The sequence below is a fragment of the Aythya marila genome (genome assembly GCF_965140915.1).
Source record: "Aythya marila genome assembly, chromosome: 3".
Taxonomy (NCBI): Eukaryota; Metazoa; Chordata; class Aves; order Anseriformes; family Anatidae; genus Aythya; species Aythya marila.
The window spans coordinates 13,214,309-13,237,303 of NC_139044.1; the positions used below are offsets into that span (position 1 = coordinate 13,214,309).

Below are 22,995 nucleotides of genomic sequence, written 5' to 3' on the forward strand. Positions count from 1 at the left end.
AGTGAGTTTTGCAGCTTTTCTTTTCCCCTGCTCCTGGATGGCTCAGAAGAAAGTGCTACAACATTATTCTGCTAAGGTTCATCTGGTAACACAGGAGAAACTTCCTTTCTGGTTCCGATGGCAGCTAGCAGGATGGATAATATAAGTTGAGGCTGTACTATTTGCAGGTCCAAAACTGATGACAACACTACAAATATAACTTATTGCACTCGCAGGTATATGGAAAAGATATGAAAACCTGCAACTGCAAAATGTGACCTAATGCGAGATATCAAGCTTGTACAAAATAATAAATTTCTACTAATAAACACATTCTTCTATCAAAGGTTGCATGCTCCCTCATTGCAAAAGCACCTTGGGGTATCTCCCTCAGATACTTGCTGTAGCTAGGGCAATACTCTGAAAAGGATCTCAAACAAGTATTCTGCATATGGCACTTCTGAAAGAATATTATGATATGTTATTAATGTCAGGGTGTTGTAACTTGCTGATATAAGAGCGATGATCTGCCTCTGGTGAACACAAGGCAGTACATAGGGAATTGCTCTTTCTTTCAGGGATTTTGGATGGTTATTTCACCCAATCTTTGAGGCGTAAATAATACACAAAATTATATGTCTCACTCTGAGGATGAGGTTTGCTTTCCTTTTGTTAGCTTAAAGCAAAAGTGAACGAAATTTTGCCATGCAGCTTGTTTCTACTAGGAGGCGCTCTTCGACCTAGAATTTGATGGGGCTCCTCATCTGTTTTCGGATACGCCATTGGTTTGTGTTATCCTAATAGACCTGTGCGTGGCTTAGCTTAAAATACATCAAAGCCCCGGGAATCATGGTGTGTCTGGGACTCAGATGCTGAGGCCATTCTCTCTTCCCAATTTAGAAAGCTGCTCTTTGTCAGGGTTCCAGATTTATAGTTGGTGCCTTGTCTCTGTTATTTGCAGAAGTGCAAGATGCAAAGGCATTTCCTAAACTTAAGATCAATGTGTTAGATCAATAAGCAGAATGAAATCCGTTACTGAATTACTCAATATTACATTCAAAAGTTCCTGTAATGATTTTTTTTTTCTTAATGGATATCACATATACACTAGATGTAAATAATCTGAAAAAAAAAACTTCTTTGTGTATTTGGGACAAATGCTTGGAATTATCCCATTCTCAGTGGAATTACTGCATGTACTTTTTGCTAGCTTTGACCCTCAGTGTGGAAAATCTCCAGACCACTTCCAAATTCAAGAAATATTTGTAGCTACAGTTTATGGTTTATCCACCATCCAGTTAGATTTATTTCAGATGATAATTATTTTTTTTTTGGACATTATTTATATTATTATTTTTGTACAATTCACACTCAGTGTTTTTTATTGCTGTTTTCTTGTGGCTTGTAAACCAATGGACTGTAGTTTCTGGAAGGCTGTGCAGTAATCTGAAAGGTGCTGCTAGTCCATCAAGGCCAGAGACTGGAAGAGCTAAGCACAGGGTCCTTGCACGTCCAGACCCTATTAGACCTGAGTGTTCTTGCTCCTGGCCACACTACAGAGAGGGGTTAGCTCCCTCCAGCTGGTTTCATGATCCACCTCCTTCCTTTTATACCCTCAGCCTCAATTCCCTGCAGAGAGAGACGAGGAGGATAGTGAAGGCTCTTTAGTTGGCAGGTCAGAGCATGGCTCAGTTTTGCAGTCCTACACAGTGTCTGTGGCTATCCCACAGAGACCCTCACTTCAGAAGAGACTGTAACGGCATGCCCTCAGGGGCACTGGTTTGTAGTGGCTCTTTCACCCTGGAAGAAAAGAAGGCACATTTAGGCTGATGGACAGAAGACCAAGAAGCCTAACAGTCCCGATCCCTGCTGGGCTGTCCCTTGATCTGCTGCCACCCATGGATGGGGAATTAGAGGCAGCAGAGTGGGACATCTCCATGCCCCTCTCATCAGACTCCACGTGCAGGGCAGGATGGAGCTGACTCACTGTGTCTTCTCGATGTCCTCGATGCCTTCAGGCAGGCTCACATTGAGTGTCTCCGGGAGCAGGAAGGCCACCGAGCCGCAGCACACTGCCACGCCGCAGTATGTCACCTCGGGCAGAGACCTCCACACCTCATCCAGCAGGAACACGAGTGGAGCCAAAGCCCCACCGAGGCGTGCCACGAAGGATGTGTATCCCATCCCATTCTGCCTGGAAAGGTAGGGGACCATGGTGGTGGAGACCACCACAAGAAAGATATAGGTACTTCTTTCATACCAGACCTTGCAAACTCTGGTTCAAGTATGCACCATTCCCACAAAAAACAGACCAGTGAAAGACAGAGGACTATAGGGGTAGTCCTCTACTCTGGGTAGAAACAGGTGAAATAAACCATGATCCATGCAGTAATCCATGCGTTGTATTTTTTTTCCCTCAGATTTTCACAAAACAAACAGAAACCTCCACAAGAAACAGAAGATTTCCTCCACCAGTCTTAGCTACATCCCAAACCATGCTGGTACTGCACCTAATTTTATGTCTCCAGTACCTGGATATTTCATATAAACTGGCTTTTTCCTCCTGAAAGGCTAGTTAATCCCTGCTTTAGTATCATCTGATGTCCAGAAGGCTATCAAAGGCTACCACTCATGTGGTAGTATGTGTCCCTTATAAAAACTGATATTTCAAATTATTACTTCCTGGGTCTTTTAGCAGTTACTGACAGATTATCACAGGGAGCTAAGACTTTACTGCGTGCAGATCCCTTGAGTTCAAAAATGTGCCCACACAGAATAGTCCTGACCTTTCAGTACATTTCCCTGTCCACATAACCCACCTGCCCTGCCCCTTTCTCAGGAGTATGATGTGTAATCCCTAGAACCTGCTGCTTCTAGAGGCAAGGCACCAGTCCTGCAGTCTAGCCAACAGCATCTTTTGCTGTGCTGATGCCAAAGACCAAGGGGTGACATTCCCACTGAGGGTCTGGATGTGCGCCCAGGCAGTGGCATCTCTTACCTCAGGACGGTGGGGTAGAGCTCAGAGGTGTACAAGAAGACAGTGGTGAATGCAGCTTCTGAGAGACCTTTGCCCGTAATGGCTACTACAGAGCGTAAGGAAGTGAAGGCTGGGAAGAAAGAAAAGACATTTATGACAATGGTTGAAGAGCAACAGCTAGGAAAAGGTTTCTTGTGCAAAAGGAACGAATGTTCAATGCTCTTACAACAATAAATAAATAAATAAATGAAAAGGAAGCTTCCTATCCCTAGAGGTAGTGCATCCAAGGTCTGAATCAAAGTCTGAAAGTTTGGTGACTGTTATCCTGAGTGGAAGCTGAACTGATGAAAGGATAGGTCCCAACATTTCTCGTTGGACATTGTCTGTAATAAAGACACTTAACCTCGTCATAACTGGACCCTCTGTAGCCACTTCACAGGGACTGGAGACCACCTTTTGCCACCAGATATACGGGCTAGCCCATATTAGCAGCCTTGTCCCACTGTCACCCTTGAAGACAGAGGGCATCTGTATACAGAGTTGCCTGCGGACAAGATCTATGGTTCTCCCTCTCTAGCATTGCATGGAATGGAAACCTCCCCTTTAGCAAGTGCTGTGTACAGCAGAAGAGCATCTCACGTTTGGGAATGATGATGTTGGCTCCTATGCATAGTCCAGTCAGGATGAGTGACCATGCCTGACTCTGCCGTCGTCCAATTCGATTCACCAGCACGTACACGATTATCTTGGCTGGAATCTCAATGATGCCAAAGACAAACTGGGAGAGATACATGTTGAGCCCAAAGCCAGTTAGTTTCATGCTCATGCCGTAGTAAGAGAAGGCAACACCAAACCTGCAAGGAGTGTGTGGAGATGGGAATTAGGGAAAACCATCTGGGCAAGTACAGGATAAATCCCGTACGCAAAGTGACACTGCTTACCACACTGCCCCAGAACACAGAGAAATCTTCCTCAGGACTGGTGTCCTGAACAAGCTGATGTAGGAGTAACTCTCTCCTGGCTTTTTGTCTGTTGTGATCGTTCTGAGGGCCTGGGAGAGGTAGAAAGAAGAAAACAGTTCAGATGCTGTACATTCAGGATCCAGACATGAAACTCTTGAGAGACTGGAGCCTCATCTTTTCCAGCTCTATCACCACATTGAGTTTTCCATACATTCCTATTGCAGAACAATTCTCTGGACATATATTATCAGAGGCATGTCTTCATAGAATATTTAATAGATTGTCTACCAATTTAGACGTCTTTTTCACCTATTCATCCCTTCTTACCTGCATACCCCACATGGCAACAAGGCTTGCAGCAGATTGTGATGTTAGCAAAGTCAGCATTGGCCAGTTCCACCCCATTCCCCAAGTAGTTGCCTTCCATGGAGTCAGGTCTCAGGCAGGAGCTAACAGTGAACTGTATGCTTTTTTCTCACATTTATGTAAGTACGATTATTTTTATATCCCTCTTCATCAAGTAACTGCATTTGGTCAGAAGAATCACATGCTAAACTCCATCAACTCTGTTCATTAGATTGCAAGGCTCTAAAGGAGACTGCAGACAGCTATGATGTGGACACCTAACCTTGGGAGAGATGGCAATGTGGCTTTGCTTCACCATGCTCAAGAATCATCAGCCAATGTGGGGTAAGGCTTTTAAAATTGGAAAATTTTAAGGAAACCTTGAGGAGAGAGTTTGGTTAACTAGTGGCGTATTCTCAGATCAATATTCTCTTCAGAGAAAGCAAAGCCTACAACAAAGCTTTTGCATAAAGAGTTAATCACAGCCACAGATTTATGCTGGGAACCTGCAACTTGGCTGGATGTATGAAGAGGTGCTGCAATGTCTTGGGCCTGAGGGTCATTTCCAGTGCCTTGTCTCCAACCACATCCTGCAGTGGAGCCTACAGAGAGCAGGGCAAGTACATAGAGATATCCCCCCCAAAATGCCACTGCCTCCAGCAGTTCAGGGACTCTGAACCAGATGAGCTGTCATTCTGTTTAGCAACCTTGGATGATCCTTTCACACATTGTCTAATGGTTTGCTGAACCCACGTTTTCCTTTTATTTCAGTATACCCACTTTCTTTCTTTCCCTTTTCTACTTTTTTTTTTTTTTTTTCTACTTTTGCCTTTTTTCAGAGGCAAACAATAAATCTTTTCATCCAGATGCCAAGGATGAATTATAGCACTGATAGCAGACCACTTCTGCAATGCTGAGAATTTCAATGTGAGATTCAAGTAACCCTGATGGCAGTCAGTCCTCTCTTTAAGTTGCATGATTTGCTATTTAACTGGGTAATATAGGACATTAATATGGAAGACATCTTCTACTACATATTGTTGGCCAGATTTCCTAGCATGTGGAAGGACAACTGGGAGAGCCAGAACAGCAAGAATCCCCAAGAAATTTTAAAAGCACATGGTTCAGTGATAGCTGGGGAGGAAGAGGGTGAGGGAGTCTGCAGGCTTTCAGCATCACCTACAGTTAACACAGTCCTGAACAGTTAGGGGGGCTGGGGGCTTGGAAATATCTAATAAAAGAGAAATCCCAGCTCAAAGAGCTCCCTGGTTTAAAAGAATTGTACAGAATGAAATAATGTTAGGAAAAGAAGGAGGATAGCTGTAAGTAACAGCATGTTCAAGAGCTAAGATTTTATGTTTAGTTGCATACTATGAGACTTTCATTCTTTGCAGTTTTTGGAAGAGTGACAAAACTTTTCACACTGAAAAAAAAATCACACTGGGAAATTGCTTAATGAGTTCTATAAGGCAGTGCTATTAAATATGAGAGCACATCAGTAGAGAGCACATCAGTAATGTAATGTGCAGTTATCAGGAGATTTATATGTCTCTCAGAATCAAAGTCTTCTGAATAAGGAAAATCAGTTGTTATCATGATAAGCCATCAAAACACACTGAAGCATGGTCAAATCAATCAAGCAATCTTAAATCAGGCAGTCCTCTGTTGCTTGCATGTTTGGATACAGATGAGAAAACAGGCATGTTTCTATAAACCTCATAAATCCAGCAAGGTGTCACAACTGCAAACCTTTATTGATTAAGGTCCAGTGGTCATGGTCCAGTGTGACCTGGTGCAAGGCTATGATAGTGGGGAAGCCCCAGCTATGTTTCCTAACCCTAAGAGTAGTTTGAGGGTACAATCCCTTGTCCTTCCTGGTGATGCTGCACTCTGAAATACAGAGTCATAAGCCAAAGCTGAATGAATGAGGTTATAACTTGTTATTTTTACACATTTAGTCAGAGCTCCTGGCTTGATTAAAGGCAAGGAAGAGTCACACTCAGCTCCTGTCTGCCACAACCTAAACTCATCGTTTCTCACATGATTAAACAACATATGTCTATTGTAAATCAAAGAGGCTAATCACCTCTTAAAAAAATATTAAGAAACTGCTGTTTAAAAATGGCATAGTGGCCAGGATAAGAGGCTGATGGGGATGCTGGAGCACTGTGTGCATATCTGGACCGTGATGGCAAAACACAAGGCTCGTGTGCTTGTGCCAGGGGTTTCCCATCTTCCTCCTTTGGTAAGAGAAAAAGCAGAGGACATTAAAGAAAATATCAGTGCTTAATGAGCCACAAACTTCTGTACCCACTGGATTTCACAGCTGAGCTTTGTCACTCTTGAGAAGGTCAAGACTTAAATCATGTGGAACTAATCATTCAGAGGTGACAGATGTGCAGCCATCCAAGCCTGGCCGTGAAGGATTTTCATGAGCTCTGACTTCAGCACAGCCAACAATCTTCCAGTTGCTCATGTACAGTAAATACAAGATTATTTCTCCAGCCTAAGGTGGACTAGCCTTTATATTTTTGGATATCACTGCATAGAGTACCTTGAGTGCAATAAATACACTAACTACATGCTGTCTTTATGTGAGCTGAGCTGATGTTTTCTCTTTAGCAGTGGGTATAAGTGCTTTCTAGAGTAAAATGGACTATGGCACCCTGTGGATCACATTGCAGGCTGTGAGCATTGCTTCAGGTATAAAATAGAATTAAAACAGAGAGAAAGAGGAAATGGAAGAGGAAGGATATGTGTCTGGATCTTCAGTTTCTCACCTCTGGTGAGAGAGCGAAGTCTTTCATCCCATTCATTCTTGCACATCTAAGCAGGTGCTTGTGAGCTTGTTTCACTTTGCCGTTGGCTATGAGCCACCGGGCAGACTCTGGGACCCACCTGGTGTGAGGAGAGAAGACAGCATTCCTGTTGGCACTCTGTGTTTTCCACCCCACATACATGGCCCTGGCCAAAGACAGGGGATCTTCTCTGTGAGAAGGACACTGTCTTTACACATGCATGCTATTCTGCTCTTACGGAAATAATGGAAGAGCTTATCCTTTCCTGACACTCTGCCACAGAAATTTTGGCAATATGGGCCACGTGTTCCTCGCAGAAGAGAGACCCAACTTCTGCTGCTTCACCATCAGGATGGACAGTGAGCATTAAAGCAATACTCATTCCCTAATCTGCCACTGCTTCTCTGCTTGCTTTTTTGCAGCTTCTGGGCAAAACCAGGTGGGTGTCTCTAAACACAGAATTTAGAAGCTTGAAGAAATATGTAAGTAAGATGTTTACTGAGATCACATATTTGTCAGAATCTCTCAATGGGGTCTTCCAGAGGAGTGATCTGTGACCGGTTCCCTATAAGCTCTTGGTGATTTATGTGCCCCAAGTCAGGCTACAGTAAAACTAATAAACTATTCAATCTAGTCAATCAGTAGATGAAAAAGGATGCGTGGAGAAAAAAACATTTACAGAACTAGACTTCTGGAAAGTTTTCAACTCCTTCCCATAACCTTTTAATATTTTGGCAAATATAAAGAATGAAAAATAGCATTTTGCACTCCTTGTCACTATCTCCAGAGGATATTATGTCATTTGGTTGTCTAATGTCTCAACTGAGTTGTGGTGCCATATCAACAATATCCATGGAATGGGCTAAATTTGATTTTGATTCCATACTCCATGGACTTTTAATTATCCGACAATCACTGACTTCTTGGGTGCTTGAATTTTGATCAGACTACAGTATATTTTGTTGGAGAACTCATCTCCATAAAAGGCATTAACAAAAGAGAGAGAGAGAAAAAAAGGAAAGTTATCCTTCAAAGGGTGGGTCAAAATGTATTTATATGAATTTCAACATTTCTCAGGATTCATTTTTTTACAGCTAGTTGTCCTCGAAAAAGAGCAAAAAACCTCAAACTAAAAAGCCAGCGGAACACATATTTTTGTGCTGTACTTGATCAGCAAAATACCAGATGATACACTCTGCCAGAAAGCATTAATCACTGGTGAAAGGCTACATCTATTTTTGAGCCATTGTTTAACAACAGCATCAGTTTCTATCCCCTTTTTCATTAGTATTATTTGTTGGTAGGTCTATGCAGTTGTGGAAATATCTCTGCTGATTTCAACAAGGGACATCTGTCCACCTAGGAAATGGAGTTGCTCATGCAAAGAACTGTTTTGTGTCTTTGAATAAACTAATCTAACATACTTCACACTACAGTATCAGTGAATCAGCTGTATATTTTAGTCAGTCTTGCTATGTGAAAGGAAAAAAAAAAAAAGAAGAAAAATAATTTATTTGATTAAATAGACCATCTCTCCATTGTGAGGTTTAAGAGACGTCAGATATTCCTTAAAGTTACAGGTGGGAAATAGCCCACAGAAAGCTGAGGTATTTGACCAGTTAGAATGCTCACACATCTGAGAATGGCCATGGGAAATGCAAAGACCTGTGCCTGGCCTCAGCCTCAGTCCTGCCTCCTCGATGTTCCCAAAGCCATGGTGCACCCTTGGCTCCTGACCTTGGCAGAGGTGAGGAGAGATGAAACCCAAGCCACTTCAGTTTTCAAGGCCTGCTATTCCAGGGCCAGCACTGTGATATTTGACATGCTCACAGGGCAGGGGAAGCAAACCACAGCCCACAGGCTGCAGGGCGCAGCACTCACCACAGGTAGATAATGCTCAGAAGACAAGGTCCTGTTACGGCGACTAAGAGCCAGTGCCATTCTCTCACCATGTAAGCTATCAAGGCCAGCAGCATGTTCCCGATGCTCCAGAAGATGCTGGTCAGGACCCCAGAGAAGGTGCGGTGCTCTATGTCCACCCACTCCATCCCTGCAAGAGGGAGGCAGCGTTCAGCGGGGACACACAGGACTTCTCCTGGGAAGGGTCTGCGGGACTTTGTAAGAAGTGCAAAGTGAGACAATGTCCCTGGTCTTTTCCTCCAGGAGAATTCTGCTGCTTGGCCGACATTTTGCACATTTTAAACATTCATCCACAATGCTTAACCTCCCACAAAGCTGTAGGCAACTAAAGTAAAACCTTAGAAGAAATACTGGATATACAGTAATAAAAAAAATGGTGCTAAAACCCCTTAGATGATACATTTTTATCCTGTTCAGTAGCATTCAAGTGGTCTTCTTCATCAAACTCTTTTTTTTTTCCTTACTATTCAGCTGTATTTTGTCTGCCTAGTTTCCTAGTTTCCTATTTCCTAGTTTCTCTGCCCACACATTATTCCAGATTAAAAAATATATTAAGCTGAATACACCTTCATGGAGAGCATATACTAATGCACATATAAAACCAGAACAAATGGTGGTCTCCTTGTTTCTGCGTGTGAACTAAAAGCCCATTTTCCTCTAAAGATCCTGAGATCCTGACATCTTGCTACAGCATCAAACAATCATAAATGTCCTTCCCATAGCAGGCCTTGGGACATGTAATGTCTTGTGTGGCCTTGTCCACTCCTGAAGCCTTTTTAACTTGATTTTGGCTGTATCTGCAAAAATTCTGGAAATTTTTGCTGCACCTTTAGCTTGCTCTACAGTACAGTGACTCTTGCCTAGTATGTCCTAACTGTAGCTATAAAGTCATCCTATGCTCTGCTGGGTAGCTTGGAGTTTGGAGCTTGTTTTAATTATCAAAGTAATTAAAGTCTCCGGATTCAGTTTTGTCTAGCTTTGAGTGATTAAATATATACATATATATATTATTTTATTTTATTTTATTTTATTTTATTTTATTTTATTTTATTTTATTTTATTTTATTTTATTTTATTTTATTTTATTTTATTTTATTTTATTTTATTTTATTTTATTTTATTTTTTATTTTTACTTTATTTTTTGGTTCTTTCTCCTGTCCTTTCTAAAAATATGGGTCAGGAACATAATGAAAACAAAATTCAAGACTGGGGAGGAAGAAACACCCTGCGAATGACACACCGTCCTGCTCCTGCTGAGGACATGGCACACGGATGAATTTTCCTAATTGTGTTTGAAGGCTGAGAACCCTGTATCAGAGAATAAGGGACAATAATTTGTCCATGGCTTTCTCTGCACGGCTAATGATGCTTAACAGGAATTGGGCAGCATGGATTATAAGTGTTAATGCTGGAACAGAAGTACTAATAAGTGGTTGTTATATTCTGACGAGACTGCTAAAGCATTAACTGGACTAAATTGTAATGCTTGGATCTTCCCAAGAGGGTTGTTCTTTTGGCTGCCCATGCTGAAATCCTGCCTGCATGCTGCACAAGTCCCTGCAAACCTCCAAACCTCCCACACTTACCCAGAGGCAATACAATCAGGGAGAGGCCGCTCAGGGCCATCCCGGTGAGGGTCCGTGTGATGGCCAGCATGCTGTAGGAGACGGAGGCGGCGCTCAGCATCCCGAATATGACAGAGAACACAAGCGACAGCATGAGCATGGATTTCCGACCGAACCTGCCGCAAGCACAGTCGTGGGTTACTTACAGGATGGAAACCTGGTCCAGGAGAAGGGTTTGAAATGGCGAAATGAGAGACTCGAGGAGGTCAGTGAAAATATCACCTGCTCTGCAAAGACTACATGATGCCTCAGAGTGGGGGAAACTGCTCTGGGTATAGACAGTGCTGCAGTAATGTGATCCCCTACAGACAGTCAGCCTGCCCTCTGAGCACCAGGCACAAGTCTTGCAAATGGACAGAGCAACAATTATCAAAAATATATGTATATACATATATTGGGCTCCCCATTCAACAGCACCATGAAAAGAAGAGATGCCAGATTGAAAATTCATGTTGTTGGCACAGCCCACACCTTCCAACAGCTGTCCCCACTCCTCCTCTTTCCATCATCCCCTTTGAACCAGATGCTGCTCCTGCTCCCAAGGAGGAGGAGGGGGAGAGCACTGTGAAAATTTAAAAAATTTAAAAAAATAATAGAAATTAAAAAAATAAATTAAATTACATTTGTGTCAATGGGTAACATTCAGTCTATAGGGACTGAAACCCTGGCCTGATTCTGACATTCTCCTAGTGGCCACCTGATAAGGATGGTGGCAAAGACCATTACCCTGGTGGGGGAAAATTATGTGCTGGGACACAATGCCACAAAAACATTCTTAAGAGTTATCACAGGTGACTTCATGCAGCAGCTAGTTAATGAATCTACTGTAGAAGAAATGACTTGTGGCATTGGCCTAGGCAGTTTGCTGGATCTGCTTTGAAATGTAAACAGATCCAGTCTGCAAAAGCCATTGTAATGCAGCTGGATCAGAGCAGCAAACATCCAGAAAACCACCTAAACTGGATCCAGTTTCCAAAAGTGTAACTGCTTAGGAAAGAAGGTACATTTCTGAAATTAAGATATACCTCAAAAATGCAGCAAGAAGCATATCAAAACATAAAATTCTCTGCAGGGCACAAGGCAGCTATTTATGGATCCATTACTAGACTCTCTCAGCAAATGCATGCCACCTGCTAAGGAAACCAGAGGGAAGCTGGCAGGATTGAACTGCAGGCTACAGGAAGGCTGCTAGAAATAATGCGGTTAAAACTGTCTTCAGAGAGAAAGATTTGGAAAAGAGCAACCTCTGAATGATTAAATGTGGAAAATATAATAAAAGGAGCAAACTGCGCAAGCATAAAAAAGAATAAAAAAGCCATTTTCATAAATATCCCAATCTGGAAGTCTGCCAAAGCATCACACAGCCAGTGAGGTACAAGGACGAGGCATAAAAGGAGTGTTTGGAAAAGAGCAGGCAATAACAGATTTTTTTATTTTTATTTTTTTTGCATATGTATGTTCACAGTAAAGGTGCTTGGAGGGTTTAGCAGGGTAAAAATTGACAGCAGAGGTGTTCTCACATGCAAGTGTCTGTAGGATCTTAGAACAAAATGAACCATGAGTGTAGCAAAATGCCAGATTTTCACCCCAAAGCACTAGAGATGAAATAACTGCATTATGATTAGGGCAAGTGGGACCTCTTCTCTGTTAGAGAAAATGAAGGTTGCTAAGGGGACATCAGCTTTTATGGTGTCTTACAAAGGTGTGGGGCATGACATCTGGGGTTTAACAGATCTAGCATTGATACTGATAAAATGGATAAAAATAATGATAAAAGAACTCTTAGACACGCAGGTAAGTAAATAGTGCAAGAATCAGCATGGCTTTTGTAAAGATAATGCTCATAGCCTGTGGAAATTCACTGGGGGAGAAGTCAAATGGATGACCAGAAAGTTCCGACTGATTCAGAATAGTGGGATTTCCAAAAACAGTCTGTGACTGGAGACTGGTTGCTGTATCTGGAGTGCCATGGGGAACCAACACAAAGTGCTCGATACATTTGCTGTGGTTTATGGGATGTAGCATGACCTGCTCTTTCATAACTTCTCCTCTTCTTTCCCATCCCCACTCTGTCAGTCCCAGGCCCCTTCCCTGGTGCTTCTGGAGCCAATACTATACTTGTCCTTCCACCAGCAGCTCCTGGCAAACCACCTTCAGGGGAGGCAAATCAGGGCACAAACATGCTTAAACTCTGAGCTTGCTTAGGAGTTTTGGCTCAACCCCACACCAAGAATGTGTGAAGAGCCAAACAGAAGAAAAGCTGAGCAAGGTAAGGACCCTTCCCACTTGATACAGGAAAAAGGATCTGCCAAATTTCCTGCAAATTTACTGGGTGCCCTGCTCCCAGCACCATCCCCTGATGTGACCTGCTCTCTTGCAGGGCCTGTGCCCAGGTAGCTCAGCAGGGCAGTGCAGTCAGCTCTGCTCAGGGCTGCTCACAAGCACATATCAAACCCTCTTTACCTGCCACTTTACCCTGTCTGACTAATTGGAAGTCAAGCCAAAACTTAGTCTTTTTTGTTGCCTTCTTCAAATTTTCTCAACTTCTACTATAACCTTTAGAGATGGGGAGAAGGAAATCAAAACTACACATGGTATTCAGGATACAGGACCACCATACATATGCATGTTTCTGCATGGTGACGTTCTCTTTAACTTTCTATTCCTTTCCTGATAATTCTTACTTTTAAATTTGCTTCCCCAGCCACTACACATTGCTGAGAAGATGTTTGCCTGAAGCTTTCTATCATACCCCAAAGTCTTGCTCCTGAGCAGCTGTGGTCAGCTCAGAGGCCTCTATTTTACATATGAAATTATAATTTATTTATTTATTTTAAATATTAATCTACCCTGAAATTGTCTTCTAATGCTCCCATCCACTCACTGGGCTTTGTAAGATCCTTCTGCAGTTCTCCATGCTCAGAGGTTGTCTTGCCCAGCTTGGTCTCTCAGCCTCACCTCCCTGCTTTCTCCTTTTCCAGATCATTTAGAAAAATGCTGAAAAGCACACATATCCAATTATCAGGTCCCCAGAGGTGTTCCTTCATCGTGACAACTGAACACTTACACCTCTCTTCTCTTTCCCAGCTTTTGATCAATTATTTAGCCAAGCAGGGACCTTCTTTCTTACTGCAGGGCAGCTCAGTTTCTTTAGAAGCCTTTTGTAAGGAAACTTCTTGAAATCCAAGTAGATGATATCTTCTTTGTTCACGTATCTGTTAGCATCTTCAAAGAAATACAGCCTGCTTGTAAAGTATGAATCTTGTGCAAAAGAGAAAAAAGTCATGTGGCCACTGGCTCAGTTGTTCAGTACAGTTTCTGAGCCAATTTGCCCAATATAGCTAGATGCCAGGCTGCCTGGCTGCTAGTTCCCAAGATCTTTCTTGGGGACTGGTTTAAAAACTGATTCGATACATCATACCTTCCTAGTCCTCTGCTGTGGAGGTCACACAATGCCAACAATATTTCAGTTTTTCCATCCTAAGGGTCCTGTAGGACTGTGGGATGACCACTCCCTGGTCCTGGCAGTTTACTATTGTTCATTGTGTGAATTTTCTCCATGCCTTCTTCTACCAGCTCATTTCAAGGCAGGTCTTCTCTTGAGAAGGCTCCAGCTCCAACACCTGTTGCTGTGTGTTCCCTCTCTGTGAGCACGAACTCAGTTATGTCTCACACCACAGCCCTGTTGTTGCTCCTTTTATCACTTAATCATCGACTGGCTCTTTCCCCCTACAATCCACTTTCAAAACACAAACAAACAAACAAAACAGTTTATTTTTCATTTTGCTCTAACATAAAGCTCTTCTCTGCCTTAATTTGTCTAACTTCTTTTCCCAATTCTGTTTTTTTTTTTTTCACCTCCAAAAGTGCTATCAAGCCTTTTTAGACACAAAGTCAAGACACACTGAAGGCCAGCTGGATGTCTTGAGTCCTCACAGAAATATACAGATATAAGCAAAGATATCAAAGATACAGAAGTAACTGGGAGCTTCATACTGGGAAGCCGGTTTCCCTCTGCTATACAGTGATCTTGTAGCCTGCTTCACCCTAATGCTTGTTTACTCCCAGAGGAAAGAAGCTGGGAAGGAATCAAATAGTTTCCTGCACAGGAAGCTCAGACATTAAATATTGAATAGTGTAGACTGAATGGCACATCCTGCTTGCTTGCTTGCTCTGCGTATTCCCTGGTAGGTTTCCTGCTTCTGCTATTTGCAAAAATACTTAATTTCTTAATTTATGACCTTTCTAGGTTGTTACTCAGACTTTTTTTCAAGTTTACATTATCACATTCTAACATTTAACAAGAGAGAGCAGATTTGTTCCTATTTTCCTCATCAAGGCATTGCCCTAGCTCTTCCTCAAGGAAAGCCTCCCTGCTTATAGCAACCTCTTTTACCTGCTTCTCTTGTAATGACAAGTCATTTTTTTTCTTTCTTGAAAATCTGTTTCAGACATGGCATGCATTTACTTTGACCCCTGTGTGACTTAGACAATTTCCAGATAACTTGCAATGATTTAACTTTTTTGTTTGTTTCTTTGTTTGTTTTAACCAGCTTTCTCCTTTTTAGGCAGCTATTTTTCCTAAAATAGGTCCCATAGACAGTGGATATTTTTAGTTTCTACTGTTCCTACAGTGATGCTGACCCCAATGTTGTGGGTCAATGTTATTGTTGCAGTGCACCTTACTCCTAACTATGGCCAGAGAGCTGCTTCTCTGGTGGGCTCCTAACTGGCTGCCCCATGAATCAGTTGTTGGCCATCACTCAGCATTTAGCCCCTGCATTGCTCCTCAGTTATGGCTTTACTCCAGTTTTCATGTGAAAGGCTGAATTCTCCCTTTGTGATTGTGTTCTCTCCTTTCTCTGCCCCTATGGTTGCCTTTTGCACATCACAGGTTTGTGAAGGCCTTTTCATTGAAATTGAAGCCCTGAAGGAACAGCCTGAAAGGGGTCAAACCTGTCTGAAAGGTATCCAAACACCACAGCCCCGATTGTGACGCCAATGAAGAAGAAGGTGGCAGTTGCCTGGTTCAGTCCACGCTGCTCACAGACGAGGTCCCACTGAAACACAAGTCCAAAATGACACTTAGTGCCCAGTTCAGCTTCTGTCTCCATTCTCACCTTTTCCCTCCAGTGATAGCTATCTCCTGTTCCAATTCATATTAGCCAAATCTGTTTGAGATGTAGAATTGTGCATGGAGCAGCTGATAGGACAGTGCCAGAGTCCTGAAAAATGTAAAATGGCAACCTACAAAGCTCAGAGGCTTCCAGCTGTTAAGCCCCACTGTGACAACCTCTCTGTGGACACTAGCTGAGCATCAGAAAGCTTCCCTGGGTACCCCTCCATCATGAAGAGATCCCTTTTTTTCTCTCCTGACCCTTGTGATAGCTGTTCTCAACCTGCCTTGTTGCATTTCTCTGCTAGCTTCTCCATCATACTCCTGATGCTTCGGGGACAGACCTGGCCAGATGGACATCTGCAGGGTGCCACACTGCAGTGACCTTAGGATGTGATAGGATCCAAGGAAATGGTCTCAGGTTGCACCAGGGGAAGTTTAGATTGGACACTAAGAATTTCTTCATGGAGAAGATGTTCAGGTATTATAACAGGCTGCCCAGGGCAGTGGTGGAGTCCCTATCCTGGAGGTATTTTGAGAGACGTGCGGACATAGCACTAAGAAACATGGTTTAGTGATGGGACTCAGTAGGTTGTGCTGATATTTGGGCTTGATGATCTTGAAGGTCTTTTCCAACCTAGATCATTCTATGATTCCATGTGTGCTGATATCCAGTTACTGTTGCCCTGGCCAATTTCCTCAAAGTTGTCTGTGCAGGGTAGAAAGAAGGCAGAGGAGGAGTTGGACTCAACACTAGCTCCTGAGGCTAACTTACTGATTTCTTATGAAGAGAGTGGTCTAGGCATTCTTTTTAACTCAGTTAATGAGCATCATTTTACTTTCTTGGAGGTGCAAATGTCGCTAATCATTACAGAATGTTGTGGCCAAGCTGCAGAGTTAATTTTCCATATGAGTGTAACTTGATAAAACTAAACTTAATCATCAACCCAGCCTTGCAGTGTCTCTGACAGAGCTGGCCAGACCTTGAGCAACCTTTCTGGCTGCAAGCACAAGACTCCAGAGGAGGCCGTGGCCCTTTGAACATGGCCCGAGGCCACTGCACCTTGAATGTGGTGTCACGAGGCTCTGAGCCCAGCACCTCTGCTGCTGAGCACCTTTCCTGCCTTTTCCTCCAAGGGTGCTTTACACCTTTCTCCCTGAAACAGTGTAGAAATCAGATGCAGACCTGGTGCCCATCTCACCTCAGTGCCTGCTAAAACTGGAGGTGGTAGGTGGTAGGGAGGAGGCATTGGCTCTAGGTTAGGATCCATCGGCCTTCTGTCAGACCAAATGTCCCCTCAGATCTACCATGCTTTGGGTTGCCTTTCAAGGAAAGAAAACCACAGCCTGCAAGTAAAGTATTAATACCCAGAGGTATCACTATCAGCCCTAGCAGAGCATTTCAAAAGGCTGGTAGTTAATGTTTGATGGGCAGGGACCTTGGGCAGGCTCAAGGTTATGCCTGGCCAGAGTGCTGCACCTCAGCAGGAGGCCCTTTGAGAGCACATTTCTTGGCTGATGGCGAGAAACACTGCTGGTAGTTGGACTGATGGACTCCTAAACTTGTGAAATGTTTTCCAGGGGGATAAGGACACTGGGAGTCAACAGCTTTTCAGAAGGGGTGATGCAGCAAAGCCCTCACTCTACTGATGGGGATGATGGGCACCTGCTACCAGGATTCCCTGCCTTCCCATCAAGGCCATGTTCATCCAACCTTTTGCCATGGGATCTCCACTCTATGGCTGCTGAACCTCCTCTGCTAGCATGAGGATGGAGCTGGTACTGGGCTGGGTGATGTCCTCAGTGTCTCCAGGGGGCTTATCCCTGGTCTGCTGAGTGCCTGCTGTGAGCTGATCACCATCTTGCTCCTGAAGCATCGTCCTTGCCTCGCCACAAACCCTACTTCTTTTGGGCTCTGATCTGGGAGAGCCTTGAATTTTGTTCTCCATATCCTATGTGCACCTGGCCTATCCATCCCTACCAGCCCCATGCCTGCTGGCTGCCTCATCCCCAGGGTGCCCCATGAGCTCAAGCACTTCCTAGTCAGTGGCTGGGTGGCATGGTGAGCATGCTACTCCTCTGCCTCATTTCTCCCTCTGTCCTGTTCATCTTCCCAGCTAGGCTACATGCTCAACAAATGTGAAACACCAAAGCTATGCCAAAGGGGCAGAGATAAGACAAGGGGGGACAGTAAGAGAGGCAGTATGATCTCTGGGAGAAGAGGGGGAAGCAGGAGATCAGGGAGGAGAGGCCGACAGAGGAAGACAAGTAACAAAGTGTTAGGAGAATCATGAAAGTAAGTCACGGGCTAAGATGAAATCCTTATAGTTGTAATCTTGTGCAAATTCCACATGGCCCAAGCAGAGAAAATCTGATGTGTCTCTCCTCCCCACAGCACCACTCTCTATCACCCAAAGAAATCAAATGCTTGTTATGAGAAATGTTGATGACTAACTGAACTTCAGAGAGCTTCCCCATCGCAGGTCATCTTCGCTAAACAAGTAACTTCCACTGGTTAAAATGCAAAGATTCCCTTTTGATTTGGTGCACCTAACATCTCTCCATCTACTTCTCAAAGCTGATTTCATTTTCATCTAGATCACAGACCAGGGGTTACCTGGGTAGAGATGGTGGAGGTGAACTGTGAGTGGTCATAGACCCATCCATGCTGGCAGTTCTGGATGACGGAGTCGTTTTCTGGTTGCAGAGAAGAATTGAGAAGCAGGTGAAACTGAGGCTGTGAGAACATCTCACAGGACCTGAAGGTGCCATCAGGCTCCCGGGGGATGCTGATGAGCAGAATTTCCTCCATGGTGAGGTTCACAAATGCCTCTTGGTGTGGAATTGCACAGTGATGAGAGGGGGTAGCAGCAAGAAAGCTGTGCAGCAGAAAATGCATGGGAAGGTTGATTCTTGCGAGGCATAGTACAAACAAAATCAAAATCTGGAATCTGCCAAAGCCACCAATTTCCAGCAAGAGATCTTCAAATTTCATCTTTTCTACGGAGTTTGCTCATTCAGAGTAGCTATGTACCAAGGAGCAGCAACATGAGCTTGAGAAGCGGTCTCTGTCTTTGGAGCTCAGCTTCCCATGGCTTTTCATACAGCCACTCCCTTGGACTTTGAGACCTCACTGAAAGGTTGTCAAAAGTCACAGTAAAACTGTCCATTTGGGGTAAAGCCAACGAAATCATCCTGTGTGCACACAGCACATCCATTTCAAGTGGACCCAGCACAAGGCACCTTCTCTTTTTAGAGCCCTTTCTTCCCATTGTGGTTTTTGAGAGGGAGATCCACATTAGGAAAGGAGGCTGTGGGAATAGCCATGATTTATGGTTTGGGGGTGCCACACACTGCCTGCCTCTCAGGCACTGCAATAAGCTCTGCCTCGTGAGCTGATCACCAGCTGGCCCAGCTGGACATGAATTAGGTCCCCAGGAGACCAGGGGTGACTCACTGTGTCTGTGGGCACCAAAGCCTGCTTGCTGTGCATCAGCTGTGTGTTTTTAGCATGGCTTGTCTCAAGTCATGACCTCATGGGAGCAGGGAGTATGGAGAGGTGAGAGGATATCCAGAAGAGATAAGAGATAAAAGATCGGTCTCCAGATAGAGACCAATTGGATGGGGACCAGTGCAACAGCCCAAAAGTGAGGGACCTACAGCCCTTGACAGGACCAGAGGTACTGCTGCCACCACCACACAGGCCTTGCACCACATTTCTTCCTTCACCACCAGAAATGGGTTCTTTGAAGAGATGGGTCTTTAATTTGAGTTTTCCACTCCTCATACGTTCTTAACCAGGAACAGGGGCTCTTTACTCAGCCAGAGGTGACTTTTTTTTTTTTTTAGAATTATAGAAACAATGCCTAGAAAATGCAGCAGCTGGGAAGATGCAGTAACAGCTGGCACAGCTTGCTTCACACACACACAACATGGTTCATGAGCCAGAAATAAAAAGAAATCCAGCAGCTCCAGGTGCCCCAGGCCTGCCAAAATTACAAGGAGCTGCACAATGTCTTCCACGGCCAGCAGAGATCTGGATGGAGGATCACTGGCACTTGAAGACAAAATAGATGCAGCTCCCTGCCCCACTACTGAGCAGGCTTTGGAAAAGGGGTGGGATCAGGATAGGTTAAACTGGGATCAGTGGGAGAGGGGGCTTTACCCTGACTCTCTATTGAGGAGCCTCCAGGACCCTTCCCTCAAAGTTTATAAGGCAAAGGACACCACGCTGTGACCTGAGGAGATCTTTGGTTGTCTCAGCAGCATTCCTGGCCATCCATGTTTAACTAACATGCTGACCCAGTCTTTGCCACAAAGCATTTCAGTGCTTATCCTGGGGTGAGCGTGGGGGAAGCAAGCAGGAATGGAGCCGGGGCACCCAACAGCACCGTCCCTCCAGAGTTACAGTTTAAGCTGAAGGAACTAAAGGGCAAATTGTTTTTCTTCACCACTGGTCTTCCAAGAGCAAGGAACAGGAACTCTCGTCGATATGCTCTTGCATATTTAAACTACAAAGCAGGCCTAGCCTCCTCGTCAGAAATGAGGTTACAGTTCATTGCGCTGCAACTCCTGGGGCTCTCCTATTCATAGTGCAATTGCTAAAAACATACATTATTTTACTGCTGTTCTTCTCTAACCCAAACACGTTCATTTAACCAGTCACCAGATACAGTTAATGATCACCATGTGTACAAATGCCATGGCTATGCCCTACCACTTGGTTGATTAGACCCAGGACCTGCCTGAAATGGCTTGGACCTGCCTGGCAGCAGTGAGAACAGGCTGACTGCTCACGTAAGAACCTGGAAAGAAGAGTTGGCATTTTACCTCACATCTCTCTCTATATATTTTATTTTTTCAGCAGTCTTTCTTCTCCTTTTTAGAAGGCCAACTATTGGTAGAGAAGGAAGACTTTTAAATAGCCCAGTCATTAATGAGTTGGCTTTTTTTTTTTTTTTTCCCTTTTTTTTTCTTTTTTTTTTCTCCCAGTTGCACTTTTGAAATACCTTGTGTACAGAGCTGTAAGAGGCTGGCTGGTAAAAGTAGTGAGGGAATTGCTCTTTTAGCAATTAGGGCCACAACATGGGTAAGTCAATTGCTGCATAATAACTAGATATCTGAACAGTTGTTGTGGGTTGGTGTTTAAATGGCATTTTTCTGCTATGCTGCAGATTCTGAAGTGCTGCCTCTCCCCCAAAGTTATGCCTCAGTGCCTTGAAAATACATGATATATGCAAGATTGCAATAGCAAGGTAGTGCTTCCACCAGAGGCAATGACCTAGACTCCTCTCAGCCTCAGAGGGCAGAGGTGTCCCCATCTGACTGCAGCTCATTGCAGGCTGGCAGTCTATTTTTTCTATGATTTGCTCTTTGGACAGTGAGATCCTATGGAGTTGGCCAAAATCAGCTGAGATGGACCCTCTCAGGACACTGGCAGTATCAGGCTAAAGTGTGGTGGTGTGTCCAAATGCTCTTGGCAGGAGGTGTGTGCACCAGATTTTCTAGCTCAGTTGGAGAAAGCTGAGGAGAGGCCAACAGAGGCCTCCTGATAATCTTTGCTTTTTGCTGGAAGAAAGTGGCTTTTGGCCATTCTGATTTGGTGTCACATTTGGTTAAGGAATCAGAGACACAGGTAGCATTTTCCTCTATACTTACAGTTGCATGGAATGATATGGGAAAAAACGGAACCAGCTTATCAATACCTGGTTCCAAGGCTGATATCACTGGCGATTATTCATTTATTTATTTATTTATTTATTTATTTATTTATTTATTTATTTATTTATTTATTTATTTATGATCATGGGATGGTCTACACAACGCCAGGCCTGCTGGTGCCTGATGGGATATAATTCTGTCAAAGGGGGAAATCCTTTCTTGCTCAAAAGCTTTAATGTGAAGCCGCCTGAGCCACTTCCACATCTTCTGCCAGGTGTGACCATGGGTCCAGTCCACAGCCAGAGCTTGCATCCTGCCTGTTCCCCAGTCAGACCCAGCAGAGATGCTTTGTGACCCTTCCCACAGGCATTTTGTGGAACTAGTGTCTTTGTGCTCTCATCTCACCAGTGCTGTTGAGAAACCGTAGCAGGGCAGAAATTCAGCCTGAATTATTAGGCTGGGTTTTAAGGAGGGAAGGATGAACCCAATCTATTCCTTCAGATAGGGAAAGACACAAGAAGAACGGGAAATCCACTGCCTTTTGCAGAGGACAATCTTGTGTGAAGTAACACATTGCCATGGGCTCAAGATAAACACCTACCGGTTCAGAGAGCAGCACAAGAAGGGGATGAGCCAGGAGCCGAGGGGATCCCAGCACTGGCCATGTCCTCGCCAAGAGGGCACAGTCCCATAGGGTCTCAGCGCAGCCAGCAGGAACCTGGGTCCATTCAGAGAGCCCAGGCTGGAGCAGAAGGGTCTGGAGACAAGGCTACAAGGCAGGTCCAAGGGCCAGGGCTGGAGACAGGAATACATGTACATTTAATAAGGCTCAGACAGGGAAGGGGGATCCAGGTGTGAGCTTAAGTGGGCTCCTGGCCCATGGGCACAGGAGATGTGGGTGGCAGATGAAGCTGTGCAGTGCAATTAAGGCACATTTGTGCTCTCATGTCCCTAATATACCGCAACTTAAATTAAATGGCAGGGTTTTACCTCAAAAAGACATGTAATGCTGCCTGGGGAGCTTGGAGCAGAATTTAGCACTGTCTGGAAAGCTACTTTTGGAAATCCTGTGCAGACAGTAAAGGTGTGGGTGTGAAAGTACATGTAGCCATACGTTTTCTTCCACTGAAGCAGGAGATGGGGTGAAGTGGCTGCTGAGAGTGATTTGTATGTGATCACAGAGTGGGTGAAGCGGGGTTTAACACCTGATGGTGTTTTTCTGCCCAGGTGGCCTTTTGCTCATCACATCCCAGTAACTCCACAGCTCTTCTCAGCCTTCTCATCTTGTCCCAGACCATTCCCAGCTGGCCGTTCCCCCAAAAGGAGTTTTTTTTTTTTTTTAAAAAAAAAGTGTCCAGGGGAGCATCCTTTACCACACAGCACCAGACCTCCAGCAATGGGAACAACTCCAGTTTCCTGCACATTTTGTGCATTGATATTAGTGTTCCACCAATTATCTTCCTTCCTCTTCCTTCCTACCAACTTTCTTATTTAAATCTAAGCATCCCCTAGCTCCTATCTGGGGTGACTGAGACTTCAGTTTTGATTTTTCTGCCCTGTGTTTGAGTAGGGACCCTCTTCTTTTGCAGTTTCATCAATACAGCAATAGTT

At 44.1% G+C, this 22,995-nt stretch overlaps 1 protein-coding gene across 1 annotated transcript; it reads right to left on the minus strand.

The window, feature by feature from the left end:
• Window positions 1–1,273: 1,273 nt before the first annotated feature.
• On the minus strand, window positions 1,274–18,794 carry SLC22A7 (solute carrier family 22 member 7). The gene is made up of 10 exons (XM_082755902.1): window positions 18,341–18,794; window positions 15,564–15,667; window positions 10,569–10,723; window positions 8,943–9,111; window positions 7,044–7,161; window positions 3,898–4,007; window positions 3,596–3,810; window positions 2,978–3,086; window positions 1,967–2,173; window positions 1,274–1,779 (listed from the first exon to the last, which is right to left on the minus strand). The coding sequence occupies exons 1-10, from the start codon at window positions 18,716–18,718 to the stop codon at window positions 1,716–1,718; spliced, it is 1,629 nt and encodes a 542-aa protein (XP_082612028.1). The 5' UTR covers window positions 18,719–18,794; the 3' UTR covers window positions 1,274–1,715.
• Between the last annotated feature and the right edge of the window lie 4,201 nt (window positions 18,795–22,995).